The following is a 15,013-nucleotide window of genomic DNA, read 5'->3' as shown; positions in this document are numbered from 1 at the left end:
CTCTGTTTTCTGTTAGATAGCCAATCTTCCACCCATGCCAGTATATTACCCCCAATCCCGTGATTTTTTATCTTGTGCAATAATCTTTTGTGTGGCACCTTGTCAAATGCCTTTTAGAAGTCCAAATACACCACATCCACTGGTTCCCCTTTATCCACCCTGTTTGTTACGTCCTCAAAGAATTCGAGCAAATTTGTCAAACATGACTTCCCCTTCATAAAACCATGCTGACTCTGTCCGATTAAATTATGCTTATCCAAATGTCCTGTTACTGCTTCCTTAATAATGGACGCCAACATTTTACCAACCACAGATGTTAGGCTAACTGGTCTATAGTTTCCAGCCTTTTGTCTACTGCCCTGCAGTACTCGCCTGAGCGAGTCTCCCACTTTGTTGTTGTGTGCTGCATGCTGCATAATCTGGCAATCCTCAGGACCCAGCCAATGCCACCGGGCCTTGGCGTACCAGCAGAGGAGGAGGAGGAGGAGCAGCAGCACCAAGACGGGAGGGAGGCACAAAGCACAAGGGCCGTCCGTCAAAGGCTTATAGCAAGTCGCTTCTAGGCCCCCTCTGAGGGAATGGCTTCTGCCATTCAAAGAACCTGAATGGAACCATGCCGCAACCCCTAAGCCGGTCAAGGCAACAATGAGTGCAAAGAGCAAACATGCACATTTTGAATAAAGACAATTCTTTATTTACCAAACTGTGTATCCTTCCCGCATGACAAAGTAATAGAAAGAAACACAAAAAAAACCTGTCAATCACATAACTGGCTCTCACAACCTGGAGACAATGTCCAAAACAGTAACAAAAATATGACCACGATCCTCGGCCTTCAATAAAACAATGAACAACATTTTGCCACACCTCCTACTTTTTGCCCTTCGAGGGTGATCTGCTTCCCTTGCGAAATTGCCCCCTTCCCACCCTGCAGCTCCTCCGTAATGGGACCCCAGTGGCTGCAGCAAGGCTGGGGGAAGGCTGCTGAGTGTCAGAAACTGAGACTGCAGATGCCCTTGAACATAAGAACATAAGAACATAAGAAATAGGAGCAGGAGTAGGCCAATCGGCCCCTCGAGCCTGCTCAGCCATTCAATAAGATCATGGCTGATCTGACCCTAACCGCCAATCTACTATCACAGAACCATCTCCTGAATCTAACAGAATTAGACACACGAAATAGGAGCAGGATCAGGCTACACGGCCCCTGGGCCCGCTCCGCTACCCACAGGGCCGTGACCGATCCGATCCTAGACCTGGACCAGCTCTGGGCCTGGAGGGCCCGGCTGCTGACTGCTCCAACTCTGCATGGGCGGCAGCAGTCTGTCCTACAGGTGGTGGCAACTGCAGTGGAGAAGTGACAGTGCTGGCAGCAGGAATGCTGTCCTCCTGAGAGAGAACAGCAACTCCCCACTCGACCGACACACTGGCACTCCCACGGGGCAGCACTTCAGCATGCGAAGCAATCTGCTGGAGCACAGATTGCTGGCCTACTGTGGCGCGGTGAGAGCTATGGGGAAACCTGCCCGATCCAGCAAGGGTGACAGCAGTTAGTGCTCGCGTGGCCTCAATCTGTGTCTGCATGAGACCAGCCACTGACTGCATTGCAGCACTTAGCATTTGTGTGGCAGACACCTGTGCTGCACCGAAGTCCTGGAACTCCTTGCCAGTGACTCAATGGATTCGGGCATCCTTGCCACTGCAGCCATGAGCTCAGTGTGCCTTTGCTCCGCCTGGGCGCTCAATTCAGCGAGGACCCGCACCTCGTCTGCGCTCATTGCAGCAGGACTCGAGGCCAGACTCTCCCTCCAGGGAGAAGGCCCCCGAGCTTCCCAAACCCCATCACGTTGCTGCAGCCCGCTGGGTCCTGGAGCTTCACCCTCATCAGACCATTCCCCCCCGCTCCCCTCCAGGGAAGGCGTGTCCCCAGTATGGGCACGGGCTGCCTCGGCAGAGGGTTGCGCTGATGGTCCAGCTTCCTCTTCCTCCTCGCCTTCAGATTCACTCCCAGTGGCAGCTTGAGGGCCCGTCTCCTCACCTGGTGAATCAGCATCTGAAAGCAGGGAGGTACAAGAGTGGCTTTAGCGTGAGGACAGGGTGGCAGCAAGGGAGGCATGAGTGCAGCGATGTACTGATTTGGATCGAAAGTGTCAAAGGATGCTGTTGTGAGGAACAAGTGGAAGGAGAGAGGTCAAAAAGGTGATGACCTTAGTCATTGCTGTCCATAACGGGTCGGCGTCTCCAGTGGCGACGGGGCCAAGCATCCGGCTTGCCACAATCCGGTGGACTCGCTGCTCCAGATCGGTCAGGGCTTGAAGGTGAGGCCGGCCTCCCCCGGTCCATTGCTGCTGTCTCCTATTATGCGCCAGCTTGCCCTGCAAGAAAAAGGACGGGGTCTGAGTAAAGATACAGCCATGATCTTGGCTGAAATGCCTCCCATGGTCGAAAAGCCCTTACTGTGTGCAGCCATGCTCTTTGCTGAAATGCCTCCCATGGTTGAATAGCCCTTACTGTGTGCAGCTATGTTCCTGGCTGAAATGCCTCCCATGGTCGAATAGCCCTTACTGTATGCAAAGTGCTGAATGTGTGTGTGAGTTTCCTGAAAGGGCCATAGGTGTTGGATGAGTGCTGGGCATTGGGGCTTTCAAGACCCTTTGGCCATAAAGCAAGGTTGAGATGGAGAGATGAAGAGGTTTCTGAAAAGGGCACTCACCCTGACGACCCAAGTGAGTTCGTTGAACTTCTTCCTGCATTGTACAGGGGTCCTAGGCACCATGCTGCTGGAGGTCACTCTGTGAGCCACCTCCCTCCAAGCTTTTCGGTACTCGCTGGGCAGAGGCCTCCTACCACTCTCCAGGTACAGGAGAGATCGCCTGCGCTCCACCGCGCCAACCAGAGCCTCCAAGGCCCCCCTCGCTGAAGCGCTGGCTCGCTCCCTGGCCCTCTCCATGGTCCTTGGCTTCAGGATTTGGCAACAGGTCTGCCCAGGCCGAGATTCAGGGCTCCGATGCACAGGGCACGGCTGCAATTCAAGATCGACCCTCCCCTTTAAGAGCTGACCGGCGCCAGCGTGTCTGTGTGCAATCGCTAACTGACAGCACCTGCGCTGAGCCCGCCCTCTGAGGTAGCGCCTCGCTCCTCCGGCTTAGCGCCTTAAGAGAGTCGTGCAGCACCTGATTTAGCGCTGCAATCACCTCCAAGGGCGAAAGAGACCAATTTAGCAGTAGGCGGCGATAATTTGCGCCTTTGCGCCCGGCCGATAATTGCGCCTCAAATGGGGCGATACCGAATTTCTCCCCCTATGACTCTATGTCTAGCGTGTACCATCTCATATTGGAAAATGGGCCCATTCTCGGGATGCGGGCCTCACTGGCAAGGCCGGCATTTATTGTCCATCCCTACTTGCCCAAACTTGATTAGCTTGCTAGGCCGTTGTGAGTCAACCAGGTTATCTATAAATAGACTTCGCATTATATACAAACAGAATAACTTCATAAACATATTTAGCAGTATCCAGTCATGCTGCGAAATAACTGGAGACTACATTAAAAGCATTGACATGGAGATTGTAGACTGGATTGGAATATACGCAGACTGCTAGATAAACACAATTTTGATCACCTAAAAATCACTTATTATTTGTTCCACAAATTGAATCCTCAATTAGAACTTTCTTGAAAACTACATATAAAATATGATACCAAAGTGTATAAAAATGTGATATTTTAGCAAAGGGGCAATAAGGATACTGGGATTTTAAAGCTGCATTTATACTGTAGCTACCAGTTTGAGACCAGTAACGACGTGAAGCAGTTCCAGCTAGGCAGTATCTTGTTTATAGAATTGCATAGAATTTACCGCACAGAAACAGGCCATTCAGCCCAACTGGTCGGTGCTGGTGTGTGTGCTCCACGCGAGCCTCCTCCCACCTTTTCATCTAACCCTATCAGCATATTTTTTTTCATTCATTTATGGGATGTGAGCGTCGCTGGCAAGGCCCAGCATTTATTGCCCATCCCTCATTGCCCCTTGAGAAGGTGGTGGTGAGCCGCCTTCTTGAACCGCTGCAGTCCGTGTGGTGGAGGAACTCCCACAGCGCTGTTAGGGAGGGAGTTCCAGGATTTTCACCCAGCGACGATGAAGGATCGGCCAATATACTTCTAAGTCAGGATGGTGTGTGACTTGGAGGGGAAGTTGGAGGTGGTGGTGTTCCCATGCGCCTGCTGCCCTTGTCCTTCTAGGTGGAAGAGGTCGCAGGTTTGGGAGGTGCTGCCGAAGAAGCCTTGCCGAGTATCCTTCTATTCCTTGCTTAAATGCGTCTGTGCTGTTCGCCACAACCACTCCTTGTGGCAGCGAGTTCCACATTCTCACCACTCTTTTGGTAAAGAGGTTTCTCCTGAATTCCCCATTGGATTTATTGGAGACCATCTTATATTTATGGCCCCTAGTTTTGGTCTCCCCCCACAAGTAGAAACATCTTCCCTACGTCTATGTTATGAACAACGTTCCCTTTAAGCTGCATGGCCACACAGCAGTCTGTTGGTCCCACGCAGCCCGGGACCGGCTTTTCCAGTGTCAAATTTCACTTGAATGGGCCGCGCAGCCCGTTAAAGGGGCCGCGCACCCAAATTTAAAATTAGGGCGGACATTCCTTATGAAATCTTAAAGACCTTAGTTCGCCCCTCAGCCTTCTCTTTTCTAGAGAAAAGAGCCCAACCCTGTTCAGCCTTTCCTGCCAAGTATAGCCTCCCAGTTCTGGTATCGTCCTTGTAAATCTTTTTCGCACCTTCTCCAGTGCCTCTACATCCTTTTTATAATATGGCGACCAGAACAGTGCACAGTACTCCACGTGTGGTCTAACCAAGGGTCGATACAAATTGAACATAATTTCTCTGCTTTGTAATTCTATCCCTCTAGAAATGAACCCCAGTGGTTGTTTGCTTTTTTTTTAATGGCCTTATTAACCTGTGTCGCTACTTTCAGTGATTTGTCTATCTGTACCCGTAGATCCCTTTGCTCCTCTAGACTTAATTTCCAAGCAGTATGTGGCCTCCTTATTCTTCCTACCAAAATGTAGCACTTCACACCTACACACTGCCTGACTTCAGATCAGAGAATTAGTAAAGGTGAGAGGTGATCTGATTGAAACATATAAGATACTGAGGGGGCTCGGCAAGGTAGATGCAGAGAGGATGTTTCCCCTCGTGGGGGAATCTAGAACTCGGGGGCACAGTTTCAGAATAAAGGGTCGCCCTTTTAGAACTGAGATGAGGAGGAATTTCTTCTCTCAGAGGGTCGTAAATCTGTGGAATTCTCTGCCCCAGAGAGCCGTGGAGGCTGGGTCATTAAATATATTTAAGGTGGAGATGGACAGATTTTTGCAAGATAAGGGAGTGAAGGGTTATGGGAAGTGGGCAGGGAAGTGGCTTTGAGCCCAAGATCAGCCACAATCTTATTGAATGGCGGAGCAGGCTCGAGGGGCCAAGTGGCCTATTCCAGCGCCTGTTTCTTATGTTCTTATGTTCTTATGTGACGGAGGCCACGTGCTCATCCTTGCAACGTCTCCCGTCACATTATGTATCGGGACAATTGTTTTTTTATATACCTTTCGATGAATGCAAGAGCTTCCTCGGTCATTCTGGTCGAGAGGGTTTCTGAATTTGATGGCTGCTGGACAACTTCATAGTTCCTCATGACCAAACAGTTCCAGTACCGCAGGAAGCCGAAAACAGAGTACCAAGTGCCAGAGAACAGGAAAGAAAAAACTGCGAGCCACATCATCGTCCTCCAGCCAACGCTGGCGAAGCCAACCCATCTCAAAACAAGCAGCGTCAGGAGCCCCGCAACGAGCGCCTCAGTGGCCAGACGCAGCGTGGCTTGAAAATCAGCTAAAATGTCGCTTTTCTCTCCTGGCTTACAATCATGGTGGTTAGTGAAAGGCGTGCCGTAGTAGTAATCAAACCCATGGCTAAGTGGATGGTGACAGTAATCGTTGCGGGATTCACAATTTACACCCAGATGCCATTTCCCTGTGAAAAGTTCAAACACAGCATTCAATTAATTGTTTAAGGCAAACCATTTTTAATGATATTTCCGACGCACTTCAAATTCCTAAGTTCCACAGAATGGAACAAAAAAGCTGACAGGGATGGTGAGCGTGGGGGGAGGGATATCGTATCAAAAAAATTTACTTAGCATACTGTTGAAAAAAATTTTTTATTCGTTCCTATGATCTGGGCGTCATTGGCAAGGCCAGCATTTATCGTCCATCCCTAATTGCCCTTGCGAAGGTGGTGGTGAGCCGCCTTCTTGAACCGCTGCAGTCCGTGCGGTGAAGATGCTCCCACAGTGCTGTTAGGAAGGGAGTTCCAGGATTTTGACCCAGCGACGATGAAGGAACGGCCGATATACTTCCAAGTCAGGATGGTGTGTAACTTGGAGGGGAACCTGGAGGTACCTCCTGCCTGGTGACTGGAGCCATAATTAATTCAGTGCCCAAATTCCCCTCATCTGTAGGCTTGCCAATTCAGATCTCCTCACACGCACTGCCCAACAGTACAGTTGACGGGTACAATTTCCTGGTTTGGTGTCCTCTGCATCAGCAGCTAGGGCCAATCTGAAAAGCCACCTTTCACTTAAATACATGAGGCCCACTCTGGCCAACCACGTCACCCGACTGGTGTCGAGGAGAAACTTGGAGAAGCCATTTCCTATCAGAAAGGAGATTTTTTTTTTAAAGAAGGTAAGTAATGTAGGAGAGTGCTTTGTACTAAAAATACTCATCCTGTTCTCTCTCCCCCAACGTCATTCATTTGTTTAAGTACAAAAATAACTAAAAGACAAAAAGCAGATGAAAATACAAACATCAAAACCAACCTAGCAGGACAATTTTGCCATTTTCGTTAAGCTACAAATCATAGAGCATGCATTCTGAAACATGTAGTGAAATGTTGTAATGGCCACAGAAAATTCCCTTTCGCTTTAAAGCTTATTACATTCATATGATAATCGACGTTCCCTGTAAAAAAAATTTGATGCGTGCGGCCCCTTTAAGGGGCTGCACGGGCCATTCAAAATACCGCGCATGCACGGTTTCTGCACCGCTAAACCGGCAAACCGGCTGCACAGGATCCCCGGAGTGCCGCGCAGCCACACAGCTTACAGGAAACACTGATGATAATATTCCTTTAGTCGGCCAGTTCGCAATATTTCATACAAAAGCAAAGTACTGCGGACGCTGGAAATCTGAAATAAAAACAGAAAATGCTGGAAATACTCAGCAGGTCAGGCAGCATCTGTGGAGAGAGAAACAGGAGTTAACGTTTCAGATGCTGCCTGACCTGCTGAGTATTTCCAGCATTTACTGTTTTTTATTTCAGATTTCCAGCATCCGCAGTACTTTGCTTTTGTATTAGTGTTTAATTCACTGCCACTTCTCTTCTAAGAATGCCCACCTTGAAGAAGTTCTGCTCTTCTCTCCGACGGGGTTTCCGTTTGTCTCGTTTACCTTGTTCATCTTCATTGCTTTCTGTCTCCCTTCTCGTGTTTGATCAGGTATCTACCAAAACTCGCTTAATCTCTCCTGCCTTCCATCCTATCACAAACCTTCCCTTTTGTTCTTTCCTTCCCTCCCCCCTTTCCCAGCCCCTACATTTGCTTAAAAACCTGTTCCATCTCCAGCTTTTTCCAGTTCTGACGAAGGGTCATCGACCTGAAACTTTAACTCTGTTTCTCTCTCCACAGATGCTGCCTGGCCTGCTGAGTGTTTCCAGCATTTTCTGTTTTTATTTCACAATATTTCATGTTACTTAGTAAAAACAATGATAATGGTTAAAATTCCATTAGGACATACCTATAATGCCAGTGGCAAATCCTTGTTTTTGCAATATCGTTGCAAAGGTTGTTTCATTCTTAGGAAGGCCCCCAGAACCACCAGTGAACAGAAGGACACGGACTCTGTAACCATTATCCATACCTTAAATCGAAATGCAGACAATCATCAAATTCAGTTACGGGTTTTTTTTTATGTTCTTGATTAAAGGTTGCATTGGTTCCGCTGATGGCCTCTTGACTAAAGGCACTGCCAGGTGTAATACTAAGCCACAAAGACATGGTGGACGTAAAAAATCCCATGGCACTATTTGAAGAAGAGCAAGGGGAGGTCTCCTGGTGTCTTGGCCAACATTTATCATTCAATCACTACACTACTTTATAAATCACAACACTTTTTCTGTAGAAACTCCAGCGTTAGCAACTTCAGATTTATCCTGGCTTGGCTTTAGAGCTATATTAGGCAGAAATTCCGGTCCCTATGGGTGTGTACGCGCTGTGTACTCACCCGTAGGGCCAACGGAAATGCCGGTTTTAGGCATGCACTGCACATGTGCTGGAAACCGGCATTTCCGATCTGTCAAGAAAGCTCTTGACAGATCCTCCGGCTGTGCTGGAGAAGGGCCTCTGCGGGCGGAGAGTTCTGTTTTCTGGAGACCCTCCGCCCGCAGAAAACACTTACAATTCTTGCGCCTGGTAATTTTTTTGTTTAAAATAGTTAATTTATGTAATTTAAAGTCATTTTAAAAATGTGATTTTTTTTTTTTATTTATTTGAAGTTTTACTATGTTTTGGGGGTGATCTCTATTCATATATTTGACAGGTCTTCCTGTCAAATCTATGAATGGAGATTCCCTTCTCTGATTGGCTCCCCATGGCCCGCGTGATCCCAGGGACGCTGCGAACCGCCTGCGCCTCGGGGATACGTGGGCCCTGCGCACCGGCAGTTTGGAGAGGCCCAGGAACGGAACTCTGCAGCTCCCAGGAGCCCGCCGGTCCAGGCTCAGATTTTTCCAGATCGCTGCCCTCCGCCCGCAGGAGGCCTGCGAACGGAATTCCTGGGCCAATATGTGAGAGTTGAACTCAACCGACTCACAGCAAGAAACTACATTTGCCTGATGAGGCCCAAGTCCTGTTAACAAATGGATCTGTTATCTAAGACATTGAACTTCGACACACAATTAGATTGAACAGGATGGAGGTCTTTCCTCTAGAAAAGAGAAGACTGATTTAATAGAGGTCTTCAAAATTATGAAGGGATTTAATAGGTTGGAAGTAGAGAAGATGTTTTCACTTGTGTGGGAGTGCGAAGTTAGAAGCCATAAACAGAGGATAGTCACTATTATAAATCCAATAAGGAATTCAAGAGAAACTTCTTTACCCAGAGAATGGTTAGAATGTGGAACTCGCTACCACATGGAGTGGTTAAGACGAGTAACAGAGATTAATTTAAGGGGCGGCTAGGTAAGTGCATGAGGGAGAAAGGAACAGAAGGGTTGATAGGGTGAGATGATGTAAGGTGGGAGGAGCCTCGTGTGGAGCATCAACACCAGCATAGACCTGTTGGGCCGAATGGCCTGTTTCTGTGCTGTAACATTCAATGTAATTCTATGTATTAAATTGCTATGATTACAGGAAACACCTGCCACTTACATCGAAGTGGCCAACATCGGTTTAAAAATCAGTGGACCAAGCTGATCTCGGTTCAGAAGATGTTCTCTGCTTCTTGAATTTAAAAATGAAACAAGGTAAAATTCCACCTGTGTGACAGGGGCCTAAAGAGGGGCAGTGGCTCGACATTTGTAAAAGTTCTCTTACCCGAGCGGATAGGGTACCTGCCCGTCAAAAAGGCTGCCCTGCTTGGCGTGCATAATGGAGCTGCAGCTATATGATGGGTCAGCATCACTCCTTCCTTTGCCAGACGATCAATATTGGGAGTTCTATTTGAAAGGAAAAATGATTAGAGTAATGCATTGGCATGATTTCATTTTTGATGTGGCTCCTACCAACTGTGCAATGTTCTTATGTTTAAAGATCGATATACTTTGATTTTTATTTTTTAATTGCTGCTCTGGCCTCCACTCAATTCCACCTCAACAGTAAATGGACCTCTCATACAGAAGGCGACCAGGTCCACTTGCGGGGGTGGTGTCACACTGGTAGCCCAATGAAGCATCAATGCACAGCACCACAAAATGGTGCCTCACCCCGTCAGATACCAACGGAAGGTGCCAAACTGTAGCCAGTTCTCAGTTATCTCTCCATCAACACCTAAAAACAGATGAGGTGGTCATTACCACATTGCTGTTTGTGGGCGCTTGCTGTGCGCACATTGGCTGCTGCGTTTCCTGCAGAGCAGTAGTGACTACACTTCAAAAGTACTTCATTGGTTGTGAAAGGCGCTATATAAATGCAAGTCTTTCTTATATATAGGAGGGAAGGGAAATATTGGAGAACAAGTCATCCATGCTGCACAGGTATGTCTCGTGACTGACCAGAACTGATAACGTCCTGGGTGTAGGGCACCTCCCTACCTTTACTATTGTAGGTGGTACATGGCAAAGATGCAGATTCAAAGGGGGAAACCTGGATGGCAAGACAAGACACCATTAAAGGAAAAAAAGCATCACACCAGTGCAGCAGAAGCAACTCTACTAAGGTTGTGATACCTGTGTTGCTCAGGCATTGAAGAGGGAATTTTATTCTCTTGTTATATTACAATTGTCACACTGATTTTACACACAATAAGGCCTCAATTTTAAAATTCTCATCCTTGTTTTCAAATCCCTCCAAGGCCTTGCCCCACTCTAGCTCTGTAACCTCCTCCAGCTCCACAACCTTCCGAGATCTCTGCGCTCCTCCAATTCTGGTCTCCCTGATTTTAATTGCTCCACCATTGGTGGCCGTGGCTTCCGATGTAGAGGCCCTAAGCTCTGGAATTCCCTCCCTAAACCTCTCCGCCTCTCTATCCTCCTTTAAGACGCTCCTTAAAACCTTTGACTAAGCTTTTGGTCAGCTGCCCTGATATCTCCTTCTGTGACTTGCTGTCAAATTTTGTTTGATAACGCTCCTGTGAAGCACATTGGGATGTTTTACTAGGTTCAAGGCGCTGTGTAAATAGAAGTTGTTGTTGTTGTACATGCAGGATAAAAATCATAGAGCTGCCAATTCCGAAACTGCGTCTGCTGCACCACCTTCACCAAGTCCTATACAAAATGGTACCTGGCAGGTGAGCACCACCCGAGATTGACACAATGCCACAGTATCAGATGTACAGATCAGGAAATGCATACTGCACACACTGAGCATCCTGGCTCTCCCAGAACGTCTACCCATTAAGCAGGCACATGTACATCAGGTGACATGGCACTTGTGTGCATGTTCAGTATTGGTCAAAAGAAATCTGAGCATCTGATTGCATGAACTGTATAACCTGGCTTTGGTGACCTACTGTGTCAGCTGTGGCTCAGTGGGCAGCACTCTCGCCTCTGAGTCAGAAGGTTGTGGGTTCAAGTCCCACTCCAGGGACTTGAGCACAAAAATCTAGGCTGACACGCCAGTGCAGTGCTGAGGGAGTGCTGCACTATCGGAGGTACCAGCTTTCGGATGAAACGTTAAACCGAGGCCCCGTCTGCTCTCTCTCTCTCTCAGGTGGGCGTAAAAGATTCCATGGCACTTTTTCGAAGAAGATCAGGGGAGTTATCCCTGGTGTCCTGACCAATATTTATCCCTCAACCAACATAACAAAAACAGATTATCTGGTCATTATCACATTGCTGTTTGTGGGAGCTTGCTGTGCGCAAATTGGCTGCTGCGTTTCCCACATTGCAACAGTGACTACACTTCAAAAAAGTACTTCATTGGCTGTAAAGCGCTTCAAGACATCCGGTGGACGTGAAAGGCGCAATAGAAATGGCAAGTCTTTCTCTACACAACATTATACAATGCACTTCACTCGTGCCAGATGGGTTAGTAATAACAGGAGTCTACCAGACCTGGGAGTGCGTAATACTCAATTACTCAATGCCAACGCTGAATGCCAAAAATGTAAACTGTTCTGTTTCTCAGTAACTCACTTTGAGAGGCCCTTATGTTTTAATTAAATATATATTAAATAAATAAATCAGAAACATGCTGTTTTTCTCATTTTGATCGCCAGAGGGGATCGGAGAAGAATTCTCCAGAGCGTTTATTCCCCCTTTAATGGCCCTGGCTTTCTCTCTGGTATGTTGCCTCTCCCAGGAGGTTAAATGGCTAGGAGGGGGAGGTGGAGGAGGTGGTGGGGTGGGGGGGTGGAGGGAGGACGTGTCTAGTCGCGATGCTCCAGCCATCATGGGTGTGAGGCGGGCTTGATGGACCAGCTGGTCTTTTCCTGCCCGTCATTTTCGTCTGCTCGTTTGCCGATATAAAACGAGCAGTTCCGCACAAGCAAAGGAACTTCGCTCACAAGCCCCTCACCTGATCGTATTATTTCCATAGCAGCCAATATCCCCAATGCCGAGGTCATCAGCCATGATTAGTACAATGTTAGGCTGGAGATTTGTCTCCGTGCCAGTGACACAAGTCATCAACATAGAACTGCAACATAATATACTGGCCGCAACATTCCTGCACAAACAGAAGAAAATAAATAGAATTAAAGTAAGTACCCAAAGGGCAATAATGCGTTTCACCATAAATAGATCCAACTTTAAAAATATATACATTTCAGCATCGACCCATTTCAAGATATGGGTATTTTGTAAATCTGTGGAATTCTCTGCCCCAGAGAGCGGTGGAGGCTGGGTCATTGAATATATTTAAGGTGGAGATAGACAGATTTTTGAACAATAAGGGAGTGAAGGGTTATGGGGAGCGGGCAGGGAAATGGAGCTGAGCCCAAGATCAGATCAGCCATGATCTCCTTAAATGGCGGAGCAGGCTCGAGGGGCCGAATGGCCTACTCCTGCTCCTAATTCTTATGTTCTTATGTTCTTATACTACAGCTTTGTAACAAAAGCTTAACCCAATTACCGATACCACATCAAGACGAATTTTCTGATTGCACGCTCCCTGCGTTTAACCTCATCCATCGGGGATACACGTTGGAAAATCACATGAGCGCAGCCCATGATTATTAGTGCAGTTCCATGCGGTGCTGTCGACACTCGCGATCCACTCATAGAAACATAGAAGATAGGAGCAGGAGTAGGCCATTCGGCCCCTCGAGCCTGTTCCGCCATTCAATGTGATCATGGCTGATCATCCAAATTCAGTACCCAGTCCCTGCTTTCTCCCCATACCCCTTGATCCCTTTAGCCTTAAGAAATATATCCAACTCCTTCTTGAGTATATTTAATGAATTGGCCTCTACTGCCTTCTGTGGTAGAGAATTCCACAGGTTCACCACTCTCTGGGTGAAGAAATTCCTCCTCATTTCTGTCCTAAATGGCTTACCCCTTATCCTTAGACTGTGACCCCTGGTTCTGGACTCTCCTGCCATCGGGAACATCCTTCCTGCATCTAGTCTGTCCAGTCCTGTCAGAATTTTATAAGTTTCAATGAGATCCCCTCTCATTCTTCTAAACTCCAGCGAGTACAAGCCCAATCGACCCAATCTCTCCTCATACGTCATTCCTCATGAGCCTCACAATGTGTGCAGGCTTTTTAATGCTCGCCATTTGTGCGGGACATTTCAACGTGTGAAAAGCTACTTTTGACGTCCCCCGTGTGAATCAAGAGCACTAAATAAATTCCGCAAATAGTGTCAGCCCTCAGTTGGTAGCAGCCTCTGAGTCAGAAGGCTGTGGGTTCAAGACCCACTCCAGAGACTTGAGCACAAAAATCTAGGCTGACACTCCAGTGCAGGACTGAGGGAGTGCCGCACTGTCAGAGCTGCCGTCTTTCGGATTGAGACATCTGCCCTCTTAGATGGACATAAACAATCCCATGGCACTATTTCGAAAAAGAGCAGAGACATTATCTCTGGTGTCCTGGCCAATATTTACCCTCAATCAACATCACTAAAACAGATGATCTGGTCATGATCACATTGCTGCTTGTGGGAGCTTGCTGTGTGCAAATTGGCTGCAGCATTTCCTACATTAAGTACTTCATTGGCTGTAAGATTTCAAAATTCTCATCCTTGTTTTCAAATCCCTCCATGGCCTCGCCCCTCCCTATCTCTGTAATCTCCTCCGGCCCCATAATCCCCGAGATATCTGCGCTCCTCTAATTCTGACCTCTTGAGCATCCCTGATTATAATCGCTCCACCATTGGTGGCCAAGCCTTCAGCTGTCGAGGCCCTAAGCTCTGGAATTCCCTCCCTAAACCTCTCCGCCTCACTTCCTCTCTTTCCTCCTTTAAGACGCTACTTAAAACCTACCTCTTTGACCAAGCTTTTGGTCTCCTTATGTGGCTCGGTGTCAAATTATTGTCTTTTAATACTCCTGTGAAGCGCCTTGGGATGTTTTACTACGTTAAAGGCGCTATATAAATACAAGTTGTTGTTGCAAAGTGCTTTGGAATGTCCTGAGGTCGTGAGAGGCGCTATATAAATGCAAGTCTTTTTTTAAATTGCAGGACTTAGAAATGTTGCTTACACTGCAATCTTTGAACCGTAATTCACCATATAAAGCCCATTCAGTTCTCATCATACTTACTTAAGATTTATACACGGGTCCATGGTTTTAACTTCTGTCCCTCGTAGACTGAAGTACTTTCATTCAAATTTTCTAAAGTAGGAATAGACAATTTAATCACTCAGTACTCACTGAAATAATATGATTACAACGAACATTTGTGCTCACAAACAGACACAGATAAGATTAAGAGGGGAGAAATGAGTAACTGGGAGTGATTACAAGTCAGTAACCTAAACAAGGGTTTCAGTTTCTATTTCAAACCATGTGAGCACAGCCAAATTAGTGTTTAACAGGAGCCCTGAACTTTAGTTTCAGTCTTGAAGTAAATCCAGGGTATGATAGTTAATATATAAACTGTGAGCTTCATGGCAGTAATTTTGCTCCATTTCTAGAAGGCTAACATTAGATCAATAATCCATGATATCCATAATCGGGGAGTAGTGATGTTATGGAATCACCCTATGTTCAGCTGCGCCGGTGGTTCAGTTGGCAGCACCCTCGCTGTTGTGTATGTACCTTTAAGGGAATAACTGGTCTCAGACTGCAGTACCGGCAGTGA

General features: G+C 47.2%; 1 protein-coding gene across 1 annotated transcript in view; it reads right to left on the bottom strand.

The window, feature by feature from the left end:
* Nucleotides 1-14,527, bottom strand: part of LOC147112105 (arylsulfatase D-like) — a 39,366-nt gene extending 24,839 nt beyond the window's left edge. Inside the window, exons 1-5 of the mRNA XM_085999653.1 lie at nucleotides 14,473-14,527; nucleotides 12,289-12,438; nucleotides 9,649-9,770; nucleotides 7,853-7,975; nucleotides 5,606-6,029 (exon numbers count right to left, since the gene is read on the bottom strand). Of these exons, the coding sequence (XP_085855779.1) occupies nucleotides 5,606-6,029; nucleotides 7,853-7,975; nucleotides 9,649-9,770; nucleotides 12,289-12,438; nucleotides 14,473-14,495 (842 nt within the window). The 5' untranslated portion in view covers nucleotides 14,496-14,527. The remainder of the gene's footprint in view (nucleotides 1-5,605; nucleotides 6,030-7,852; nucleotides 7,976-9,648; nucleotides 9,771-12,288; nucleotides 12,439-14,472) is intronic.
* Between the last annotated feature and the right edge of the window lie 486 nt (nucleotides 14,528-15,013).

This window comes from Somniosus microcephalus, chromosome 10 (assembly GCF_052327205.1).
Source record: "Somniosus microcephalus isolate GS21.2 chromosome 10, FLI_Smic_1.0, whole genome shotgun sequence".
Classification (NCBI taxonomy): Eukaryota; Metazoa; Chordata; class Chondrichthyes; order Squaliformes; family Somniosidae; genus Somniosus; species Somniosus microcephalus.
The sequence above is the reverse complement of the archived record's forward strand: the minus strand, read 5'-3'. Positions and strand labels throughout refer to the sequence as shown.